Source organism: Mauremys reevesii, linkage group 7 (assembly GCF_016161935.1).
Source record: "Mauremys reevesii isolate NIE-2019 linkage group 7, ASM1616193v1, whole genome shotgun sequence".
In the NCBI taxonomy this organism is placed as follows: domain Eukaryota; kingdom Metazoa; phylum Chordata; order Testudines; family Geoemydidae; genus Mauremys; species Mauremys reevesii.
The window spans coordinates 26,553,197-26,570,465 of NC_052629.1; the positions used below are offsets into that span (position 1 = coordinate 26,553,197).

Sequence of the window (17,269 nt, forward strand, 5' to 3'; positions counted from 1 at the left end):
TCTCCATGGTCCAGGCATTTTTTTAAGGCACAGGGGGTTCTCGTGACATATGAAATCACATTTCTTCATGAACAAAAGGTGCTTATTCAAGAAAACAACTATAAACTACAGACACTCAAATGGACTTCCATACACCTTTCCTCCTGGAGGAATATTGATGTGACAAGGGCGGAATATTTTTGTTCAGCAATGTTTTTTTGAGTAATTGGTGAAGGGAGAAGAAGTTAGACATCATTTGAGCTATGAAATAAAGCCTTTTTTGTTTTTACTCTTCCATAACTCAGAAAGGGTCAAAGGATTTTCCTCAAATATGGAAAGCTTCAGCCTAAAGGGAGAATTTTTGAGACATTTCAGAGCATTTTAAAATGGAAGACAAAAACAGCATGGATAGCCCTACCTAAAAGCAATAATAAGGTGTATATCTAGTGTATCTATCCAGGTAAAAATAGCCAACCAGACTTTCACTTATCCATGAATTAATTTGATCCTAACATAGCTCAACAAAATACAGTCAAACATCAGGATAAAGGTTCATGAATCTCTCTTTCACACGCACACACACTTACTCACATTCACTCCTGAAATAAAAACCTTTTTTTTTTCTTCCAAGCATACTGAACTTGGAGTCATCTCCACCCCAAAATAGCTTTCACTGGGGCACTGTTCTCACAGACCATCTCAGTGACAGTGCAGGTCATGTCTGCTAAGAAGTTCATTGTGCTGTCCTTGTGTTTTGCACAAGCGCATACAAAATTTGTTCTCAACCTGAATGTTGTCTCCTGTAACTTAGCTGCTCTCTTATGCTTTAAACAGGTTGGATTAATAACAGGTGTAGGAAGGTTTGGACACTTTTGTTTGCCAGAGTTCATGTCCCAAGTGAGCAGCTCATTTTAACTACAGTCATGCCAGCTTTCTCATGTCAGAATCCATTAACCAAATTTGTATTGATTTTCGTTCAGTTGGAGCCAGATAAACTAATTTACAATTCAAATTCTAAGAGATGCACAGTAATGTATTTTCTCTGAGAAATATGTGCACAAAAATAGCACACAATTACATTAGCAGAACCTTTGGTCTAATGTAAAACACACCCCCATAAGAAAACTCATTTTCTTGTGCTGGGATGTGCAGACTGTACAGTAATCTTAAATGAAGAATTGAGATTACTCAAGAAGAAATCGCCCATGTGTAGCATCCTGGAAGTGAGGACTCAGCCATCGGCAATGCTGCCAGTCAGTTCTTATGAGAGATTTTTCATGCAAAAGACAAACATTTGTGAGTAAACCTAAAATTATAAACAAATTCTTCGGTAAAAAGGATGGAGGAAAAATATCTCACAATCCTTTGTCATGGTACTTGAAATTGCTAAACATTAATGGCGTGGGGTTTCTGAGACATATTTGTACTGTAGACACTGTTTTTTATTTTTTTTTAAAGTAATGTTGGAGTATTGATTTCAGACACTTCAATCTCAAAAACATATTTTCCAATGAAGCTTGATCTTGAATAACAAGTCAGGAGGCAAAATGAGTGATGAGTCTGACTAAAGATTGCCTATGGTGCATTATTAATGCCATCTTTAACATAATACATGCCAGGCATCGTATGCATAATATATTCTCCCAGTATCAGAAGTATGAAGCGTTTACTACTCTATTTAGATGAGGTAAGCTGACTTGCCCCATTTGACTTGCATAATTCATTCTTATTGCAATAGGAAATTATAATAGCAGAAAAAAACCATTTAAAATAAAGGCTATTAATGGACTGCCTCAGATAATCTCCCCCATACTGCCCATGTCTATGTATATGCACGGTTCTGCTACGTTTTAATGTTATTCCTCGAAGAATTTCTTCTGAAAGGCTATTTCCAAGAGCGGCAAGTGAGCACCAGCTACTGTAATCAGACTACTGGGGCAAATTGTGAACTACTTTTACTTTTTCGTGCATGCAAGTGCGTCTCAGGCCAGAGTTCTGCCTGTTAGGGACTTTTCAGAAAGTGATACACAGATTCAAAGCTCAGCTATTGCACTTTAACCAGTGTATCCTTATACAGACTTCCATAAAGACTGTTCTTGCCACAGAGTTCTCTACAAAGTGTACATTACAGTGGAGGGTACGTTATTCCCTTTACAGTACCCACATGCACACACATACAACCAAATTCTTTCTACTCTGATCTTTATTAATGATTTCTTTGTCTAGCAGGTTGCCTAAATGATAATGTTTTACCTGAAATGATAACTGCAGTGTTGCTCAGTTCACATATATATTATTCTATTTTGTTGGCAAACAGAAAAGTCTGGCCTGTGAATCCTTTTTGCTGGGAGCATCCAGTCTTCCCTGAGTAGCTGGCACACTCTTAGTTTGTTTAATCGTTTCTATAGCCATTATGGCATAAGTATGAGATATCTGCAGATAAAATAATGCATTCTCAAGATTTCTACAGTTCTGTACCGCAGAGGACACTGAGTAGGTCCCACTGAATCAGATAAGAGATTTATAGCCTCTCATCTCATTAAGCATTATTGTTGTTGTTGTGTTCATTAACTAAGAGAAAATCCTAACTTTAAAGCATCTGAAATATCTAAATGTGCCTTTCCCAGCCTAAGGGGAACAATTCCCCCTGAAACCATTCCCTCCATGGTAAACCACAAAATCTTTGTACAAGGGCATCCCTAATAAGTAAAGGTTTAAAGTAACACTTAATTAGACTCAAAATATTGCAGGTATGTGTTACAGCCATGTTTTCCTGGCTTTAATCTCCCAGCTAAGACTGATTGGAACTCACAGATGCTCCTGTATAAAACCACTCAGCAGCTCCCCTTCAGCTTTGATTGGTTCATCTCCTGTGCTGAGAATGTGCAAGACTTGCAAAATTGCCTGATGCTTCCTCTTCTAGATTTTTGTGGTCACTTGTAGCAGTGCGGTCTACTCTGCTTTGTACATGTACAAAGAGAAAAGCCATGCAAATTATTCAAGGGCTGGAAAAAATCCTTTACAGTAAGAGATTTAATGAGCTCAATTTGATTAACTTATCAAAAAGACCAATAGGTATCGTGTTTGTGGTATACCATCACAGGGAGAAAATATCAGGTGAAGGGCTCTTTAACCTAGAAGAGAAATGCATAACAATGGCTGGAAGTTAAAGTCAGACAAATTCAAATTAGAATAAGGGAAATGTTTTAGCAATGAAGGTGATTAACCATTGGTACAAACTAGCAAGGGCAGCAGCGAATTCCACATCTCTTGATGGCTTCAAATCAAAACTAGATGCCTTTCCGAAAGATGTGCTCTAGTGAAACACAAGTTATTGGTCTTAATACAGGGATCACTTGTGAAATTCCATGGCCTGTGTTATACAGGAGGTTAGATTAGGTGACCTATTGGTCCCTTCTGGCTTTAAGATCTGTGAACAAATCCATTGCTCTCCCTTTGTCAGGCCATAGCAGAAGACAGATAGAAGGCAATGGATGTGTTTTAATTAGGCCACAACTTTATTCACTCAAATATCTGGTGACAAATTGTACAGTGCCGGTCGTTATCCCTTCCTTAATCTTTTCCACATAATCCCCAGCCAGGAGGGGCCTGCTCTGCTGCTGAAAGCCCACCACCCTTCCTTTCCGTGAGGTGAAAGGGAGGCTATAAAAGGATGGGGTCAGCTCCTTGCTGTTCCAAACCTGGGACCCTCAAACTCTTGTCCTCAGCTCCCTTAATGGGTGCATTCCTTTAAATCCTGTTCCAATCCATGTCATCTGATAACTGTATCCTTTACATACTGAGTACCTGCACTGGCCATCAACAACAAGGAGGCACCAGCAAAATGCCTGGCTGCCTCCTCTCTCCCACATCCCACCAGTTCCCAGATATTCACTGATTCCTTCCTTTTTATTTTAATTGAGGTGAACCATATTTGCATCTAGTGTCCGCTCCCAAGCTGCCAAAGAGTGTACGAGGGGCATCAGCTAGTTCTTCCATGCCAATTCAGGATTGCCTCAGGCAGAGATGTGAGCTGGCTAATGACCTGGAAACAGGGGCGGCTCTAGGCATTTTGCTGCCACAAGCACGGCAGGCAGGCTGCCTTCGGCGGCTTGCCTGCGGGAGGTCCCCGGTCCTGCGGATTCGGCGGCATGCCTGCGGGAGGTCTGCCGAAGCCGCGGGACCAGCGGATCCTCTGCAGGCATGCCGCCGAAGGCAACCTGCCTGCCGCCCTCGCAGCGACCAGCAGAGCACCCCCCATGGCTTGTCGCCCCAGGCACGCGCTTGGCGTGCTGGTGCCAGGAGCCGCCCCTGGTAGCAATATTTATTAGGATAGAAATTATAGTGCAGGGGTGGACAAAGTGTGGCTCTTGAGCCAAATGCAGCTCTTTTACCATTAAAGTGTGGCTCGTGGAGTCCCCCCCCCCACTCCCTCCATTCTCCACCTACCAGACTGGGGTGGGGGGAGCTCGGGACCTCTGCCTTGCAGTGGGGTGGTGGGTTAGGGGAGGGGAGTCTTGGGGCTTCAGCCCCACAGATCACACTGGCTGGAGCTCGGGGCTTCAGCAGGAGCGGGGCAGAAGCCCTGAGCCCTGACGGGCACCTCCACAGGGCTGAAACTCCGAGCCCTGGCAGGTGCACCCTGGCTCTCGAACCTCTGAAGATTGCTGTATGCGGCTCAGAGTATCAGTAAGTTTGGCCATCCCTGTTATAGTGGAAAGGGAGTTTATTTGTTAGTTTTATAAAGAAATATCAATACACAATGTTCTAATAAAATGCTACCAAGTTATTGAAGCTACAAAATTGATAACAATGCTAAATGTAGCAATGAAAATAAAACAAAAGCATTGAAACAAAATTAGTTTTTATAAATTGCTGAACTATATAAAGAGCAAGCATGTTCATTACATTTGTTAGATAACAGATATGTCTTTGGGTTTTATTAACTTCTTGGTCACCTTCTTGTTGCTTTTGTAGCAACAATTTTTTGATCTCAGTAAAATTTCACCAAGTGTAGAGTAACCCACACTAGGGGAAGTGTGAGTCTTTGGCCCCCTCTAGTGTCTGGTTCACATAAAATAAGAGACTACTACAGCTACCAGCTAGTGGAATTTTTCCTTTTGCTCAAGTAGATATCTCATACCTTTCAGTGCTGAAGATCCTGGGTTCAAACCCTGCCGACAGCAAAAGAGGGCTTGTTATAAACAGACAGGTTTAAATATCGCCGGCTCCATGTGAAGTGGTAGTTTGAAAATGTAGGCCCAGATTTTGAGCGGCACAGTATAACTTTGCATCTCATCATTGGTGCAAACGCTGGTCCTGGAAATATCTCCCTCAAAGTAAGGGTTTTTTCTGATGATGTAGAGAGCTCCTATACCATCACCGTGTGGATAGTGTATAGAGGCTGTGGCAGGGGCAAAGGGGAATGCCTGGGGCATCACTATGTCCTGCTGATTCCCAGCTGCCAGATGTCTTTGGGGGCATTGGCAGCTGGCACATTCTAGAGCATTAAAACAGAACCTGCCTGGTGCACAACCAATTCAGGATTGAGGGAGCAAAAACATGGTTTAAACCTGAGGTGCACTGTGCACTCCTGAGCTGCAGTTCAGCAGCAGGATCTGAATTCCCCCTAGTCAAATCAATATGTTGAACTGAAAACCTTTCCATACGCTTACATCAAAGCTGATTAATAGCCAGACTTCTAGTGATGTTTCAGGATCATAAAGGGAACAGATCTGTTTATTTCGTGAATGATGTGAGGCGGGATAAGAAGAAAGGGACTGCAGGGGGTAAGATTGGCATGGCAAGAGGAAAAAGGAGTGAAAGGAAGAGAATGGGGCAGAAGGGCTGGGAATGAAATAGAATGCAAGAGAGCAAAGAGTAAGCAAGATGCGGGAAAGGGATGGCTCCCTAAGACTATGTCTCAAATGTGAATTTTAGTGGATTTTTTTTTCACAAAGGAGAATTCAGTAAAGACCATGCTGCAGAATATAAGAATTATGTCTTTAAAAAAATAAAAATAAATAAAAGTGTATGTCTGTCAGCCTGGGGCACTCTAGGAGCTTTAAAAGAGAGAATGGGATTTAAGGACTGTAGATTGATCATTTGTGATGCGTTCCTTAATTATATAAATTCTAGGATTACATTCGTGCTCTTTGCTAAAACTACATCATTATCAAAGCAAAATATAGTTGTATTGCTCCAACCTACCATTGATGGCTTCATTCAAATGAGGAGCTGGCAAATGAGCTGCTCTCCATGTAAACTCTGTAATACTTGTATCAGAATTTTGTTCTATGGAGCTGAGCAATATGTTTCTGGAGTTTGATCATGGTAGGTCCTATCCTCTGGAGTTTGGAAGCAATATTCTTTTAAGACTGGTATTTATCCACTAATCCCCAGATGGTTTTAATTAATCAGCTGTGTGCACAGACATGCACCAATAGACAACACTCTTTTTCTTCGTATATTACAAAGCTATGACTCTTTAATACAAACCCAACAAATCTTTCATGATTTCCAACAGCAATGCTTTTCCTAGTACATACAAAGAATGTCATGGACATCACTAGAAAGCTGCCTTAATCTAGCCAGTATAACTTCCTGTTATTATCCCTAGGAATAAAGGCCTAGTGCACACCAGATGGACCCATTTCTGAGCAGTCTGGTGATGCATTTTTGTGCATCCTCTCTGTATTAGCATCTCTCAATACCGAAAACTACTTAATATGGATCTCCTCCTTGTTCGTTGTATTATATGCTGTATACTGATCTAGCCAGTTAGAGTTTTGGTTAGGGTCCTGAACTCTGGAGTTCACTTCCTCATATAATCCACCAGAACCCAAGTTTAGCCATTTTTAGTCAGCAATGTCTACTTTGACTTATTTTTGTCATTTAGACCTGCAGCCAAAGGCTATTATTTCCATTTGGTTTGTGGAGGAATAGAGCTGGGATTGTATTGGTCCCTGTCTCCATTCTGTGCTAGTCAATATTTTCCCTTTTATTCTTGGTAACATACCCAGATACCCCAGAGAGAGAGGTGCCATGGACAGGCTAGATTGTCACAGCCCTCACGTGGTCGCACAATGGTAGAAGGGGAAGTAAGGCTCCACTTATTCTCCTACTTGGCCCTGCTCAGATTGTGACTCTGGCTGCAGCGTTGGCAACGCGGCTGCCTGCTATGAACATGTGGAAGAGGAGGGGCAAACTAGGAGGATAATTGGTTCAGCCCCTCCCCATTTGTTGATCAGAGTAGCGGAATGGGGCATGAGGGAAGGAGTAAGCTGCTCCATGAAAAAAAGGTGAAATGATTTACTCCCCGCACTTGAGCAAGGGAGGAATTTAGACTCTGAATTACAGTTCATTCTCTGATCTGCTCCTGAGACAGAGAAGCTATGTACTGCCTCTTACTCTAGGCAGATTGTAAAGTTAAAATCTATCCCTAATTAAATAAATAATTGTATTACAAAAAGCTGTTTTTCTTTCATCTATTTATTATTTCTGTAGCATCTTAGCTCTGTAAAACATGTAGGGATACTAACATCTGTAAGATGCAATATCAAATGCTTATTGCTGCTTCTTTATTGTTTCTGATATAAACTCACTGATGGTTTTCAGCTAAACCCTGTTGGAGTCACCTGATGCTTCTATTTAGCTCCCAAAATATATTCTTGCAGATGAACATCAACTGATTACATTTTTTGAATTGTCAGGAAAAAATAAACTTATCCCATAGAAGTGCACGTTTTACAAAAGCCACTTTTAAGCTTTTCAGCTTTCAAAATTCTCAGATAGATCCTCCGTTAGTGTAAATTGGTGGAGCAATGGAGCTACATCAGTTTACATCAGCTAAGGATCTGGCCCTCTCCCTTGAGTCTCCACATCATCCAGTCAATTTACAAAGAATAAGGTAAACTCAGAGCCGGGATTTAGTAATTGTGGAACTTTGAGTCCTCAAACCCAGGTGCTTTTTTCCATAATAGTGCATAACTAACTGCTTTGAAAGAAGGCTGATATTGCAAGGAAATTGCAATTAGCGCTCTTTGGAAATCCCAGTTCCCAAAGTTTCTATTCATATGATAGAATTATAAAACCACTGCAACCTATAGTTCAACCTGTGACTCCAGTATAGCATACTGACTCACTGATTATCCTTTGTATTTCTTCAGAATTTGTTTCATTATAATGGAGCCTATTTATTCCCACTGGAGTTTCAACATGTAAACCTGTTTTTAAAGGTTTATAAATCAGCTGTAAAAAACTCACTCATTATTATTATATTAGAGGGGAAGAAAAGTTTGAGATTAGAATAGTCCTATACAGTCAAAGGCTGATTGAACCATATGTGATATATTTTTGCTGTGCAGGAGTCCACCATTTTTACTGATTTCATAAAATGTTTGCCAGTGCTATCTCAATGCCATACAAATAAACAAATTACTGTGCAAACTTACTAAACTTCAAGGGCTTGACTCCATCTTTATTAGCATTCTTTTATCATATGTGTATATAGACAGATAGAAAGGGGGGCGGGGGAACTGTTAAAAGAACAGGTCTTGAACTTGTCTCCTCTGCATTTGAATCAGGCAGCTTTCTCCTCCATGCGGCCATGGCCCAGCAAGGACATTATTGCTGTCGCAGAGAGATAGGCTCCCTGCTCTCAGTTCTGATGCTGGGTCCTGGCCGCAGCTGCACAGAGCTGCAATTTCAGGGAAAGTCTTGTTTGGCCACGGGCTGGAGCATGCCCAGTACAGACAAAATCTTTGGAGGATAGCTGTGAAATTCAGCAAGGATCAACGGTGCATGTTGGAACTGCAATTTTTTACAAAGGCTTAGAACTGGACAGATTTTTCATGGGTATGGCAAAAGGCACATCTCCGATACAAAGGGCCACCCCCTGCCAAATTTCTAGTCCCTGCTCCAAAGAATGGGGACACTAGAGCTATCCAAAGAAAATGTCACCAGAATTTAACATGGGCAAAACAACATATTTTCCCCTAGCCTCATTCTCAGAAACAGCTGAACTATTTTGGCTGCTATTTAAATAAACAAATAATCAGCCTGAGACAGACACATGCTATGGAAATTTTCAGCCCAAATGGGTTAACTTTTGGCAAAATTATAAGCAACTGAAAAAAGGTCTTATAATGAGACATATCAGGCAGTCTTAATAACAGGGGGTGCTACCATATATTTGGTTACAAAAAAACAATGTTTATTTAAGAATCATTAGCTTTCTTGTGCCAGGGGCGACTCTGTTTTTTGCCACCCCAAGCATGGCAGTCAGGAAGCCTTTGGCAGCGTTTCTGCGAGAGGTCCGCCGGTCATGCGGATTCAGTGGCTGCTCTGCAGGTGATCTGCCGGTCCCGGGCCTTCAGCCACCGAATTGCCGCCGAAGCTGCGAGACTGGCGGACCTCCCGCAGAAATGCCACCAAAGACTACTTGACTGCCGCCTTCACGACAACCGGCACCCCCCCCCGCCCCAACTCCTGGCTTGCTGCCTCAGGCACGCACTTGCTGTGCTGGTGCCTGGAGCCACCCCTGTCTTTTGCACAGGAGAGAGGCTGGAATTTGAGATCCTGTACAGGGATGTACTCCCCTGTGTGACATGAAACCCAGCTTCACAGCGGCTCCCTTTGCAACACTTAGCAGCAGCTCTTTGGGTTCAAAACTGACAGGGGTTTGTGAGATGGGGCTGTGCTGCTACATAGATTAACTATTCACGCCAAGGTACTGATTGTGGAATGGGTTTGGCTACATAGCCCCCATCATCACCTATAGTGTCCCACAGCTGTTAGGTTAGTCTGTAGTGCTCCTAGTAACTTACAGTTTACAGTTTTATGTTTTATGTTTAGCTCATTGTATCAATTATTTAATTTTGTATCCAGGACCTAATTTTTTAAAAGTTGAGTCTTTCACAGTCTGTCAGAAAAATAAACCCAGCTGAATAAAGCTAATCTCATAAATACTAGTTTTCTTCAGATTGTTACGTATTTGATATTCAAATTTAAACTGCTATAAGGTTGTTTTATATGCCTGTAATCTGCTCAGGATCTAAAACAACCCATGACCACACCTACTGTGTCCATCTTTGCAACATATGGCTTAAGCAAATTACAGTAATATGCATGAATACTTTGTTATTACAGTAGAATTCAGTGCCTGTGGCTACAGACTGTTCCAGTTTTGGTCTATATGAACTGAAGTTTTTTTGCAAATCCTCTGGCATATGACAATCACTACAGTAATAGATCTCATTAATGAAAGAAGCAAAAATTTTGAATGCTAAAGAAGGCTAGGTTTATCAAATTGTAGAATTTTCTTACAATATCAGCAGCTTTTGTTTGCTTTTTCTGTAAATTGTATTCAACCAAAAATATATTAAAAGAGCTTTAAGGTTGCAGAATCAAGTACTCAAAAGTTAGGAAATGCCATAATTAAGGTTGCTCGTACAATCTTAATTCAGCTGTCTAGTGCAGGGGTCGGCAACCTTTCAGAAGTTCTGTGCCGAGTCTTCATTTATTCACTCTGATTTAAGATTTCGCGTGCCGGTAATACATTTTAATGTTTTTAGTAGGTCTCTTTCTATAAGTCTATAATATGTAACTAAACTATTGTTGTATGTTAAGTAAATAAGGTTGTTAAAATGTTTAAGAAGCTTCATTTAAATTAAATTAAAATGCAGAGCCTCTCAGATTGGTGGCCAGGACCCGGGCAGTGTGAGTGCCACTGAAAATCAGCTCACGTGTCGCCTTCGGCACCCGTGCCATAGGTTGCCTACCCCTGCTCTAGGGCATATGCAGTCTTTCATTACATGATCACATGCTATTTTTTCCAGTCTTCCACATCTCCCTCCAAGTTCCAGTCTCTCTCTGCAGCCAGTTCCAGTCTGTATACACACCATTCTTTCTCCAAGCTATTTTCCACTGCATCCAGTAGCTCCCAGTCCTGCCCCCAAGCCTTTTCTGCTCTCACAATCTCCTAAACCCAGTCTCCTTGCCAGCCCTATTAATCCATGTGCAATGAGTTGAAAGGTCCTGCAAACAATTACATGTGCTTAACTTTAAGCAGATGAGTTGTTCCATTCAAGTCTGTTGGACTACTCACATGTTTAAAGTTAAGCACATATATAACTATTTGCAGGAGTGGAGCCCTAAAGCTGAACTACAAACAAAACAAAAGCAGTCTTTATTTCTGCCCTTTATGTATAAAGATCTCCCTAGAAAGCTTTACAAAAAATCTGTTTGTGTTTTTCCCCATAGAAATATTGGAAATAATGGAACATTGTAATTGAAAAGCCCTTGCCTTCCAAGAGAGTTGGGAGAGAATGTTGAATCTTTCTTCTACATCCCAGGTAAAAGTCTGACCAGCAGCAGCTCGGGTTTCAGCCTGGAAACAAGATGTCATTATTCAGATTTCTAAGAGTTTTTGAAGTCCTTCAGGGGAAAATATTTCCATTATAAAGAAGAAAAACAATTTAAAGAAATCTTTGTCATCTTTATGTATAAAGGAGCAGTAAAGATAGATGATGGTTGTTGCTTTGTGTGTGTGTGTTGTGGTTCACCTTTAAAAAAAGAAGGAAATGGGCTTCCTCACCCATAGTCCAAAGAGAGTGCAGAAAGGAGCATCCATTTCTTCTCTTTAAGACGCTATCTTGATCTCTCTGTCATTAACATTCCCCCATGGAGATCAAGTTGAACCACTAACACTCAGTAATAGATTGCTTGCTGCCAGGTTGTTGGCATTCTGCTGCAAACCTATCTGAGGGCCCTACCAAATTCAAGGTCCATTTTGGTCAATTTCACAGGCATAGGATTTTAAAAATAATAAATTTCATGATTTCAGCTATTTAAATCTGAAATTTCACAGTGCTGTAATTGTAGGCATGCTCAACCAAAAAGGAAATGTGGGGGGGGGGGTCAGGTCGCAAGGTTAATGTAGGGGGGGTTGCAGTACTGCTACCTTACTTCTGTGCCGCTGCTGGTGGTGGTGCTGCCTTCAGAGATGGGCAACTGAAGAGCTACAGCTGCTGGTCGGGAGCCCAGCTCTCAAGGCATTTCTGTGCTTATTTCTGCGCTGCTGCCTGCAGAGCTGGGCCCTCAGTCAGCAATCACCGCTTTCCGGCCACCCAGCTCTGAAGGCAGCACAGAAGTATGGGTGACAATACCGCAACCCCCCTAAAATAACCTGGTGGCCCCCCCTGGAACTCCCTTTTGGGTCAGGATCCCCGTGAAATAGTATATAGTAAAAGCACGCAAAAGGCTTCATGGGGGGGGGGACCAGATTTCACAGTCTGTGATGTGTTTTTCATGGCCTCAGGTTCTTCAGGGCAGGACTTTCTAACCCAGCCCCACCCATTCTGGGGTGTGGGGTCCTCTGACCTTGTCCTAATGAGACTGAAAGTTACAGCCATATAATATCTGTTGTTGTTGCTGACCATGCTGCTAGAGAAAACAACTTTGATTCAAAACAACCTTTCATTGTGAAATTTTAATTAACGTATACTAAAAAAGGGTTACATTTTAAAAGGTCAGAATCCAAATACAGTGTTTTGAAATTATCAAACATTTTGCCTGACCTGCTCCAAAATGTTTATTCTCTTCCGATTTTCATTTTGTGGGAACACTTGAGATTTTTGACTTTTTGTTCTGTTTCAAGATGAAAAAACATTTTTGAATCTCAAAAACTCTCCTGGGATGAAAACAAATGATTCCTGCCCAGCTCTATTAAAGTGGCAAGAGACATGAAGTACAATGGGGATTTGGCAATATTCAGACATGATTCTCACATCTAATCAGCAGAGTGAAAGAGGAATAAAAGGAAACCTTGGCAGCAGTCAGGATAATTAGGAATCTTTAGTTCGCACATAAATGTGGAATGGCTACAGTGTTTTAACAAGATACTTTTGTTATAAAAACAGCAGCTTCAGAAAATTTTACCTTGAGTGGAAGAAGAAACAGACAAACAGGGGCATTGACTTATAAGTTCACACAATGTGTCCACATCCTCCTGACTTAATAAAAGACCATAAGTGGACTGAGTTCAACATTCTGAATAGTCTTTCCTGACAACTTTTTGTTGTTATGAAATGACATATGCTCAAGCTACTGAAAAATAGAACTGTAATTATAGATCATGGGGAAGAAATGAGGCACTTTGAGTGACTTGTTGATAACTTGTGTAGCACAGAGTTTTGTTCCCATGGCTAGACAAATAATTTTCATGGATTGTCTGTAAACTAAGAGTTGTGTGAAATTGGATTACATACAGACAAATCCTAATAACTGCTCTCCTTGGGTAAAATTTGCCTTTGTACAGAAAGCACAAGGCTTATTCATCATGTAAGCTTGACCTCAGCCCCCAAAAGAGGGTATTGTACATAGGCTTTATGCTGTACCTTTCTGCACAGAGGTGAATTTCATCCAGTTTGACAAATATGTTTATTTTAGCTTTATTTTTCTTTGCCAGGAACATAGAAAAGAAATAATCCTACCAAATCTCTGACATGAAGAATGTGTTCAGCATTTCCCTGCCCTCCACCCCCCCAAAAAAGTGGGTGGTAACTGTTATTTTCAGTAACTCTACTGACCTTACCTCAAGAGTATTGACTTATAAGATCTTTTATTTTCATTAACAATTTGGCATCCTAATTTCTACACATACTCTATTGTACATTCTGAGTATGCTTAATTGTGCTTTCCCCAATTTAGAAGTTTTATTATGGAACAATCTTGGGCCACACTACTGCCGGTGGGTGACATTAAAGTAGTGGAGAGACAAGGTGGGTGAGGTAATATCTTTTATTGGACTAGCTTCTGTTAGTGAGAGATACAAGCTTTCAAGCTTACACAGAGCTTGTCTTCAGGTCTCTTCTTCTATAGTTTAACATACAGTCCATATTACCTTTAAGGGGACTCTCCAAGGCACTGCCTGTCTTTATAATATCATTGTTGTAGTCTGTTATTTGAAACTTAATTCATCCTCATAAATAGATGAAAATTAAAAATTTTGTTCATGGTTGTTTATTATAATCTTACTGAGTTGTGTAAGTTGATACACTAGGGGAAAACTGCGGGCCACTAGTCACTGTGACAGATTTTATTACTCTGAAGTAACTTCTCATGAACTGCTTTGAAATCTTGTCTGAAGTCACTACAATGAATCTTGCATTAGTCTTATTTGCTAATTGTGGAGCCCGCTAAACTCTGGCACTTTCACGGCAGTTGTGATTTCCCTCTTTCTAGGTGAATAAGAAAATGTAGTGGACAGAAGCAAGGAAGAGAAACCTCAAGTGGTGGAACGGAGGGTTCTCTCTGCTTGGGATTTCACCCTCCCCGTCACGCTTCCTCACAATGTCAAAGAAGAGTGCTAGCAGCCGAGCTAAGGGAGAAAAACCTGATGCCTTAGCTGCCTTACAAGCTGCCAATGAAGAGCTCAGGACAAAACTCACAGACATTCAAATAGAGCTCCAACAAGAAAAGAGTAAGGTGTGCATCTTTTTTTCCATTAATTAAAGAAAAGAATATCTTGTTATTTTCTAAACACCCCTCCTTCCCAGCCCTACACAATGGCGGGTGAGGAACAGTGTTATTTGATAGCCACTGTATAGCATTTTTTCATACACAGGGTCAGAACTAGCCATGTACTGCTGTGTTTTGTTGCTGTGCATTGTGTGCGCTCATCATCTGGGAAAAATTCATAATCTGAGTAAATTAGATTCAAGATTTGCAATACATCTCAATAAAATGTTGAGCATTTTTGTTAGAAGGTTGCTCATGAAATAGTGCAGTAAATTTTACATGGAGTTCCTTTAATTTTTACTTTTGGTATGAAACCTGCACTATATTTTTGCACAAATCCATGTCTGGATTAATTATTTAGTAGCCTCTCTAATTGGCCCCCCTGGTGGCGGAAGAAGCTGTATTATCAGCGGTACTATACATCAGAAAAAGAAGGGAGGATACCATCATTAATTTGTTAAAGGTACACATCAAACAAGCAGGCATGGTAATTTCTGCTCAGGACAATTTGTTCTTTAATTCTGAGCAATGGTAGCAAATTAGACTAAATGGTTGTGTATTCAAAAGCATGAAGCTTGGATTTGCTTTTAGAATAATTTACTGAAAAGTATTTGTGACCTTTTTTAGGAGTGGTAAATGTATTTTGTGCCTTACATGGCAAAATTCTGAAAGAGATTCTGCATATAGCAAATTGTTAGAATATATGTAATTTACCAACTTTACTAGCATTCTGTGCAAGGCAGACAGAGAAGATCATGATTTTAAAAACTGCATCAGTTGTAATTCAAGGTGCGATATGAGCTAAAAGACTGTATTCCCTACACATGTTAGAATCCATCAGTTCATCATATTCATCTGGTACTTTCAGGGTTACAGCCTTTTGGTGGAAAAGCAAAGGAGTATAAATATCAAATTCCTTAGCAACCAGTGTCTCAGATGCATACTGAATGCTTGATACAGAAGGAAATGAAGTTGCAAAACAGTATAGCTAAATGCCAGCAAAAGCTACATGAAAATAAGCATCTATCCCAAACCCGACAGATGGCATGTTGGTAGCAGTAGGCTCAATGCTGTCCAAATCTTTTGTCTCTCTCATGAATACTTTTCCACTAAATGTTTACATTTTTTATCTTCTTTGCAGATAATGTGCATGATACAGGGATTATTCTCATCCTTTACTTTTTCACAGTTATAGCAATTGTGTCTGGGTTTTCCGCTAACAACCCATCAAGCTGGATGCACGTTACTATTCTAGATCAAGCTCCAAGATTTCCAATCCCCAGTCCCAAAACCAAGCCAGTTTTGATTTGTGCCTCTATAGACCAACAAGCCGCGAAGTCTGGATCTGAATTTCAAGATATAAGGGTGTTTTGGAGCCAGGATTTGGCCAATCTGTTAATTATAGTTTAATGAATTTGCTACAACTAAATTCCCCCATCTCAATTAATTGGGTGTTAGTATTTACAAAGAATTAAATTTTTCAGAAGAGCTAAGATGCAAAGTACACCTACTTCAGCAGGAACAGATATGCACGTTGCATTTTACCATAATTTGCATCATTATTTGGCCATGTCGAATACAGACCTTATTCTCAAGGTGGTTTCCAAGATTATACATTGATTGAAAAACACATCTGTTCATCATTCTGTTGTGGACAGGAAAGCTCAGATAATTCAGACTGAGTATGGCTTTGTCCGCTTTCACTGTTTAATACATCTCTTTCAGCTAGGAGATCTGGTGAGTTCATACTGAATTTTTGAACTGAAATACAATTTGGCTCTGTTTAGGCTCTTATGTGCTCACGGTATTTGAAAGCATTTTTCAATAACAGCTTAGTTGTTTGAGCATTAGCCTGCTAAACCCAGGGTTGTGAATTTAATCCTTGAGGGGGCCATTTAGGGATCTGGGGCAAAAATCTGTCTGGGGATTGGTCCTGCTTTGAGCAGGAGGTTGGACTAGATGACCTCCTGAGGTCCCTTCCAACCCTGATATTCTATGATTCTATGAATTATATATTACATGACCATGTAGGATAGCATGACAGTTATGTGTTCAACAGTTGTACACATACACACACACACACTCCCCTGTATTACTGAGAGAATAAATGCACTGTTGGACAGAAAATCTGGAGTATCCCCTGTGATTTTTGAAATGTGCCATGATATATTTGATTTCAGCTGGACATCCACAAAAGATGGGCAGAAAGGGCTTTAACCACTAATGAACTGGCTAATTCCTAAATATTTAACACCTTGGACACTAGTTAATTTCTAAGGATTAAGAGGTGGTCACTGTGAGCTCTGAGGAGAGAGGGAGTGTTTCTTGTGTTGAGGCTAGTTTTGGAATCTTACCTTCATTAAGTCCTGACTAGTCCTGGCCACATCTGCTAGAAGCATCTTCTTCCAGTCCTGGCCTATTCTCCTATGTGCCTCACTTCCCTTCCACTGCAGCCAGTTTGTGTCCCTTCAGTTCGAGAATAAGCAGGAAGAGTTGGAATCATTTCAGAGTCAAATCAGGCATCTGGAGAGCACAAGTTCTTTTCATTTAGACACACCTCCATTTTCCAATGTCATGACTTATTTTCATCTACTGCACTAGGACTGTGTGTATCCTTTGTTCTATTCCTATTGCCTTCTGCTGTGTACATGGCCAACAGTCTTGTCGAGCATAGCCAACAGTCTTTTCTTTGTAGCACGTGCCTCAAAATGGATGGGACAACTGAGGCCAAAATTTTCTGAAACTCTTCAGAAATTATGTTTTCACTGGC

The 17,269-nt window shown here is 40.7% G+C and overlaps 1 protein-coding gene across 1 annotated transcript in view; it reads left to right on the forward strand.

Annotated features, from left to right (window-relative positions):
* Positions 1 to 17,269, forward strand: part of JAKMIP3 (Janus kinase and microtubule interacting protein 3) — a 130,302-nt gene that overhangs the window by 28,568 nt on the left and 84,465 nt on the right. Inside the window, exon 4 of the mRNA XM_039483043.1 lies at positions 14,224 to 14,466. Coding sequence (XP_039338977.1) covers positions 14,332 to 14,466 — 135 coding nt within the window. The 5' untranslated portion in view covers positions 14,224 to 14,331. The remainder of the gene's footprint in view (positions 1 to 14,223; positions 14,467 to 17,269) is intronic.